At 40.4% G+C, this 8,198-nt stretch overlaps 1 protein-coding gene across 2 annotated transcripts in view; it reads left to right on the top strand.

Annotated features, from left to right (window-relative positions):
* The window catches only part of ZNF516 (zinc finger protein 516), a 102,607-nt gene extending 96,672 nt beyond the window's left edge, over nt 1-5,935 (top strand). For both annotated transcript variants that reach the window (XM_065630028.1, XM_065630029.1), the window contains exon 6: nt 5,796-5,935. In XM_065630028.1, the coding sequence (XP_065486100.1) occupies nt 5,796-5,855 (60 nt within the window). In that variant the 3' untranslated portion in view covers nt 5,856-5,935. The remainder of the gene's footprint in view (nt 1-5,795) is intronic.
* The last annotated feature ends 2,263 nt before the right edge of the window (nt 5,936-8,198 follow it).

The following is an 8,198-nucleotide window of genomic DNA, read 5'->3' on the forward strand; positions in this document are numbered from 1 at the left end:
TTGGCCGTGCTTAGAGAATGCATCTCCATGCTAGTCCCTCCTTCATGAAGTTCAGGAGTTGGTTTCTAGTTGCTCAGTTAACATCCTCACTGCGCACCATGTCACATAGTTCATATGCTGCACCCTTCATGGAGACTCTGAGCTCCTTCTCTTTTGCTCATCTTTCCAGCCCAAAGGCTATGTGGGGAACCCAACTGCTGCCACAGGAGTATCTGAGTTGCTGTCAGGTCATAGAAGTGGCCAACAGCTCTTCTCATAAAGCTTTCAGGATGGCTTAGCACTTAGGTAGGTGTTGTTGTGAGCAATGTTTCCTTTGCTTTTGTGGGATAGTAGCAGCAAAGTTATGCTATAGTTGGAGAATTAGATGAAAGCGCTCTACTTCTGGTGCTTATCTAATAAAATTGTGCAAGGACATACCTCTCAGTAGAAGTATGTGGCAGAGTGAAACACTGCAGCTCTGCAAACTAGCTCAACTAGTCTTTGGTTCTCATAGGTTTAGTGATATAGATTTAGTAAACCTAAGCATCTTTAAAATGCTCTTTCATCTTTTCATGCTCATGATATTGTCTCGTGTAGTTGAGATAAGGCATCTGGGCTTTTTTCCTCTAAAAGACAATATAAGGTCAAAGCTGGAAATATATTTCAAAAAAATTCTGAAATGGCTGTATCTATCCAAAAAAGAGATGTGACAGCCCAGCCTGCATCTGGACTCTCTTTGTAATTTGGGTTGTATTACTGCACAATAAATTTACTTATAATCTTGTCTTTGTAAACTACTGCCATGCCAGAATTTATTGACTAGCTTCTTCCACAGCAAATGTAGTTTGCTCTTGCAGTCTCAGTCTGTGTCAATCTGTCTTCAAAGTATTTGATTAAATTACAGCATCTCTCAATATAGCAGAATGCTGGGTTGGGGTTAGCTTCATGAATCGCTTTGTCTCTTGCCAGTCAGTTTCTCTTCCACAGAAGCTGCGGTATGATCACTTCTCCAGGAGATAGTTCCCTTTCTTTTGCCTTGTTTGCTCCTCAGTATCAGCCTTTGTCTCGGTTTGTCAGCATCTGTGTCGCTTAGGATTACTCACTTGTCTGCTGTTTTACATCGTGAGCAGGCTTTGTGCTCCCCCAGAAGACTCCAGGGGAGGGAAAACGCACTCATTTCTACCTGCAGCTGTAGGGGCCTTTAGAAGCAGAGAAACAAGCTTGCACTGAGAACGATGCCTGCAGCATTCTGATAACATTACGTTTTCCTACATTAAACATTGTCACTCCCTGTCTTCATTTCGTTTCTTAATTGGGGACAGATCTGTTCATGAGAGTTTAAGGTGTAAAGTCAGTTCAAGTTACAGAAGTGCCATACACATGCTCCGAGCAAGAAATGTTAGTTACCACATATGGTAGCTTGAGAATGAAAGGATTTTTTTTTTAATGTTAAGTGGAAATGATTCACTTTACATAATGTTTTCTCCTTACAGGTAAAATATTTTCCCCTGACTAGTCTGCTAAAGAGTAAAAATATTAACATTAGTGTTTCACAGTTCCCCCGTTCCCTTCAGTAGTCAACCAGATCATCTCAAAAGGTTTCCTTTACAAAAGAATGTTAGGTAGGGCTTTTAAAGTCCCCCAGCTTATTACAGTGCTACATTATATAGCAGTTTTCTTGTAGAATAATTCTAATTCTGCGTGTTAAAAATAGGATCTACAGGAAGGCTTTTTCAAAAATGAGCCAGCTAAATCTATATTTAGGTGTCTAAATAGGAAACCTACTTTAGTGTAGTGAACTACCAACAGGAGATGCAGGTGTTCAGCATTACTGGAAAGCAGGCGGCCTACAGGGCTATGTAAAGAAGACTATACACCCCCAGTTTTGAGAATATTAGCATTAGGCTGTGTTTCATGCTTTGTTATCAGCACCAGTGAAATATATTAAAAAAAATGGGAAATAAGATGTTCATTTCCTTCATAACGTTAATTACTGTGGTTTCTGCTACCTGAATGCTTTAAAAAAATAAGGACATATTCATGTAAAATGAATTTCCCATCAACTCTGGAATATTTTTTACTCTTCTTTGTCTAAAGGGCAAAAAATGCTCATTACTTATCCCAAGTCAATACAATCTGTGCAAAGTCATGTATATTCTCTTGAAATGCTGCCATATTAAACATACTGAATATTCTGAATATTTTTATAAATGCTAACTATCCCAATATATCCATAATTAAGCTTGCTTATCCACAATGAATATGTATCTTAGTTTGGAATACACTAAGCAGCATCTAAAGACCTGATTTGGTAGGCATGAATTCGGGGAGCGCACTCCAGTTGCTTTTATACATGGCAAGACAGAAGCTGGCTCCCCTTCGGAAGGGTCCCTGCGACCATGTGAATCGTGAAGCTGCTGCAGCTCTGGCAGCAAAACTCTCCTAAAGCCAGGGGTCATTTCAGAGACATTGCCTGATTCTGCAGAGTTGCAGCCAGAAGCCCAATTCCCAGATGCGTTCAGAGGCACAGGAGCCAGTCTCTAGCCTGCTTTTGCAAAATGATGACAGCAGTGGTAACAATTTCTAATACATATGTCTTGCATTTAACTTCTTCTGTTGCTTTTTTAAAAAACATATAAAAACTTGGCCTGCTTTAGGAATACAGTTTATCAGTGCTGTGTGGAACAACATGCTCTAAAAATTTTGAGGAACAAGTAATTGGCTGTTCAAAAGGCGTGATTTACTGGTTAGCAGTGAGGAAGAGTTCTGTCTAATTGAGAGTATGTGTGTGTGTGTGTGTGTATATATATATATATATACACACACGTGTGTGTGTGGAACATACTTGCAGTGCTGGAGCCAGAGACACCAAGTTCTCAGCCTTTTGTGTGAGTGACACAAGCAAAACCCCCAAACCTCCAACCTTTGCACTCTCTGGAAAAACACACTTTTACATGCAGAAAATTAATTAAAAGCTGCAACCCAGAAAAAAAAAAAAAGAACAGTTATTATCATGGATATCTCTGTCTGAAGCTCTCCCCGAGGCAGCAGTCATTGATGGTCCTTTTCTGTGAAGGAGCTCTGGACACCACAGTTCTTGGGCCTCATTGACTGATAAGAGAGGGAGGCAGTAGGTGTGGCATGATAGGGGTAAACCACCCTCATTAAGGAGTTCATGAGCTTTATTTTCTCCCCTCTTAAGTGTTTTAGAATATTTCTTGCAATGTTAAATACTTGAGAGGCCATAAATGTGAGTAGCCAGAATTTGGGGGATAGGCAGTTTGGAAACAACCACCAAGAAAACAGTATATATATATACATGTATATTGTAAAGGAGCTTGGGGGAAAGGCTGGAGGCATCTGTTACCTCTGATGTTTTTATAGTCCAGCAACACTACAGCCCTTCTTGTCCTAGAACAACTTTGGAGAGAAGGGGAGGAGAAGAAAAAACCCCCACAGATGAAGACGTTATTTAAACCATTTGTTTCTGAGTTTGATTGTTGGTTTTTTTTCATTTGAAATTTTAGCACTGTCTGTTTAGAAATCCTATTTATGACATTTGTTCATATGAAATGTCTTGCCCCAGTTCCTTGCAGAGTTTCTACTAAAGATCATGATTAATAGTTCAGTCCTCATTATTGCAAATGTTATTTTTAAATAGTTATTCTGAGAACAAGAATTCCATTAATCAAAATAATAGATAATGAACAAATAAATGGCAACCTAATTTGTCTCGTTCATACATATGGAGATTATAACGCAAACAATCAAGGAATCATGGAGGCTGCTGTACCAGCATCTGAGTAATATGCCTGTACTGTGTGTCCGTTAGTTTATGAGCATTATAGGCAGGATTAGCAGCTGTAGTTCTTGTCCCAACACTTTCCCCTTGCCAGCAAACTGGAAAGGTATCTGTGCTCCGAACTGATTATTGTGATTTATTTCAATGTCATACAATAATCTGTCTCCAGTATATTGACATGCACACAAACTGAATTTTCCTGTTAACTGGTGAAAAGCCCTAGAAGTTGGTATGAAAGCAGCTTTTGGCATGGAAACTGGAGGTTTCATTTACGGAAAAGCCCTACTATTTTTCCCCCCTCTAAAATGCTGCAAGTGTAGAAAACCTACTTTTTAAAATGGTAATTTTTTTCACCCTTTAGGAAGAATTCAGTGCAGCTGTCAGCTGGTTAAAATCTGACTGACCACTCAGGTTGGTACAAGGATGGGGGGGTGAGCTGCTGAGTGGGTTTTGGCACACGGGAAACCAAGATGCTGTTTCCCATTGGCCATTATCAGAGGGGTCTGGCCACCCACTCCCAGCCACCCTGCACCTCCTGGCCAGGTGGGATTTGGAGGATGGATGACCCCATTCGTGGTCCCCAGTTCAGCACAGTCCATGGGTGCATGGTGCTCAGACCCACAGGGCACCCCTCCGCCACCTGGCACCCCACAGGCTGTCCATCCCAAAAAAAGCGCCCCTAATCACAGCCCTTTTTTCAGTTCTCACCCAGGGAAACTGGGGCAAGGCGCCTGCCATCCCTTCCCCTCTCTTCCTCCGTCTCTCCTCCCTCGGCTCAGCAAAACCCTGCCGTGCTCCCTCATGTACGGAGAGCTGGTTTGATAAGAGACGTTTTAATGATGAATGCCTCCTCCTGGAATTGTGGCTCGGTCTCTCAGGCATGATGCAGCCACGCAAAAATGTAAAGCATCTTTCTTGGTTTACTGCAGGAAATTCAGCATCCAACTAAGGAAGTTTTATCACATCTCTCATTCAGTTACTGTTTCCTACATTTCAAATATACTGCAGTCTGTACAGCAGCTTTTTTTTTCTTTAATTTTGTTGCAAATCTTTCAGACTTAAACCAAACTTTGACTGGTAAATGTCATGAATCTCAGGCCAGGTTTAATTAGGAATTTTCTAAATCTATTAACAAAAGAGATGCACTTAATACATTATGTCAACCAGAGCTGGGCTTTCGTTAGCTATTTTGAGGGCTGCCATAGGCACAGCTTGAAACTTGCTCGGATTTTACATGGGTGCCGTATTTTATGTTGCATTAATTTAAAATGGTCTGTTTCGCTTCATCAAGACTTTAGCTTAAGGATAATGCATTTATGTAAGATTAATCTTGCCATGTTGTTTTAGGATCAGGATTGTAAACCGCATTGTTCCGACAGTGATGTTCTAAATGTCATTTTAAAGCTTTTCTTGGGAGCTGCAGGCTCCCACTTATTCATGATGTTATCTTTAATTTCACTTGATTTTAGAATATCCCTGCTATTTTTTTCAACATAGCCAATTTTCATGAATAATTACCAAAAAAAAATAAAAGGAAGATGACATGGGGCGGGGGGCGGGGAAGAAAAGGCTGCCTTAATATTTGACAGACGTGCGCCAGAATTCAGTTTCTCTTTCTTTAGCTGCCTCTGTGACCTCAAACTTCAGGCTTTTTAAAACGCTCATGTAGTTACGAATCCCTTTTGGCTCGCTCAAAATTCCTCTTTTTGGAGGTCTCTTCCTCCCCTCCTTGTTCTCAGCGTTTTCTGAAGTGCTCCATGAAATGCTATTACTTGCTCTTCTGAGCCGTTGGGGACTTTGTGTGGGCCTGACACACTTTTGTCTTGCTGGAGGTGATTAAAAAAAAAGCCAAAAAACTCCTCATGTGGTGGGCCAAAATGGACGTACGTGATGCTAATAAAGGGTAAGGAGCACCAGCAGGGCTTGCTGGAGGGTTATGTGTGGGAGCAGAGGCGAGAATGAGCTTTATTTTTTTTTATTTTTTTTTTTTTCCCCTGTGTCGTCCTTGTTGCAGGGGAGAGACCACGGCGGTGCGGAGGTTGCCCACATGCTGCCTCTCCGGAAGGGCACCTAGAGCCCCGGCGGAGGAGCCCCCCATGCCGGCAGCCCCCAGCCCGAGGGGCAGCGGGGGCAGCCCCCCGCGCAGCCGCCCCGCGGCCCCCCCGCCAGCCATCGCCTCACCCGCAGCCCCTGCACCAGACGGAAACCAGCGCTCGGCGAGGAGGGGGGTGCCTCCGCGCTGTTAATCATTTTAAAATAAATGAAGATGCTACACGAGATATATATAAATTGACGTACTAATCAGTCCCACGGTTCCTTATTTCCTTTATAATAAACAGTGGAGTTGGCAAGCGCTGTGGCAGCACAAGGCATCTATATTAATCAAGAGAAGTTTGAGACACTGGAAAAATTAAACTTTATGTGATTTGGACAGCATGAAGAAGTTAAGCACTGTAACAAAAACCTCCCTGATGCTCACAATGACTATTTGATACATGTGAAAAACAGCAGTGGATTCGAAGGCTGGAGAAGTATTAATTAATGAAACTGCCACTGCCTGTCATGCTGAAAAGCAAATTACAAAAAAATCAGAGAGAGGAAGAAGGGGGGGGTGCAGGGAAAAGGTGGCATTCGGTGCTGAGAAAGCAATGCTTGATGAAGGATTAAAGGGACTAAAGAGAAAGACCGTCATTCTGCAATGGTTTGTTTCATTACAGTTTGGGGACCACTTGCATTTCTAGTGCTCTCACTCTTGACTGCGCACCATTAATAGTATGTGAATATGGAAATTGAAACACTTCCAGAGAAAAGGTTCTATTCAGCTTTGGAAAAGAAAAGCTAGTCGAACACTAAGAAAAAAAAAAAAAGACAAAACAGGCTTCTGTGTTTTACTCTCAGGACCTTTTTTTTTTGTAACAGGGCTACTTTCTTCGACCTGATCACAAAGGAAGTCTTCATGTTTTAAAAAAAGAAAAAAAAAATAAAAAAATTAAAATGCTCAGCTGTCTAACACCGCTGATCTGTATGTTTGGAAGAGAAAAGGTGTCAGTGAAGAAGTTGAGGCAGCCCTGGGCCCGTAAGGTCCTCTCTGCTCCGGCATTGGGTTCAGCAGACCGGCTACCGCTCCTCCCTGGGCCCGGTGACGTTTTGGAAAGACGAGGAACTTCTTTTGTGGTGGCAGGTTAATGCTCATATAAATGTGTCATGTCTTGTACTTGGTGATCACTGGTGGTGTTAGGAAAAAAAGAAGAAAAACAAAAAAAGCTTTATATACCTCTTCTACAGTAACTCTTTAACTGCAAGTTTTCAAGGTGGGGTTGTGGCACATAACAGGTTGTTAAACCATGCAGTGTAAGCAATTAAAAATGTATTCCACAGATATAAATATTTTCTTTTCTTATTGCTGTGACACTATGTGTGATGGTAATATTTCTGAGAGTTTCAGATTTTGCACATATAATTTTATGCATTATCAAAAGTTACTGCTGCCTTGAAAGAAAATGTTCTGTGAAAATTTTTGCAAAAGCTTTACTAGTTTTTTTTTTAAATTGTAACATTTTGTAAAGGCAGAAAATGGATTAAAAAAAACCCTAGCATGCTAAATATATTTTTCAAAAAAGCAATAATTTTACATGTACAGAAATGATGCTAACCTTTAATACAGGTGAGAGCAACAGTTTACTTAATACAATAATGGAATAGTGCTGTTTTTGTAGAAATGGGCTTCTGACACAAAGATTTGTTTAAAAAAAAAAAGCAGAAAAAACCTTAAAGTGTGATGATCTTTCTGTTCTAACAGTTTTGGTGGGCTGGGGTTGCTTTTTTTAAAAAAATCTAGTCAGTAATTGGTTCTGGATACTACTTGTTACTTGTTTTAAATTACTTGACAGTTTTTGTCTACTTCGCAACACTTGCAACAATGCAAATTAACTTTCTTATGTATTTTTTTTAAACTAGTTTTTCTCTATGCTATTACACCAGATGTATACCAGGATTCTCTGTAAGTCTCGGTGTAGTTAGGAATGTCTGTGCAAATACTTACACGTGACTGTAATTAACTGTTCTGTGAAGTTATTTTGAGGGAGGTCGCATAGACACATTCCATTGTACACCAAAAAAAAAAAAAAAAGGAGAAAAAAAGAAAAAAAAATTTTGCTGTGTTGCTTAATGATTATCATTTTGGGTTTGCACTAGCTTTCTCGATTTGTTTCATTTTGTTTTGTTTTCGCTTTTGTTTTGTTGCTTTTCCGAGTCGTATTTTCCATGAGTGAAAGTAATGGTGTCAGTTCAGGAATGCACAAAAGCTAGTTGCTTAGCCTATTTGTTTGTGTTTTAGTTATTAAAAACTCTTCTGTACCCCGAATGGCACGAAAGTGTAGTGTACATTTGTAATTTTTCTTTTTTTTTTTTTTTCAAC

The sequence above is a fragment of the Caloenas nicobarica genome, chromosome 2, assembly GCF_036013445.1.
Source record: "Caloenas nicobarica isolate bCalNic1 chromosome 2, bCalNic1.hap1, whole genome shotgun sequence".
NCBI lineage: Eukaryota > Metazoa > Chordata > Aves > Columbiformes > Columbidae > Caloenas > Caloenas nicobarica.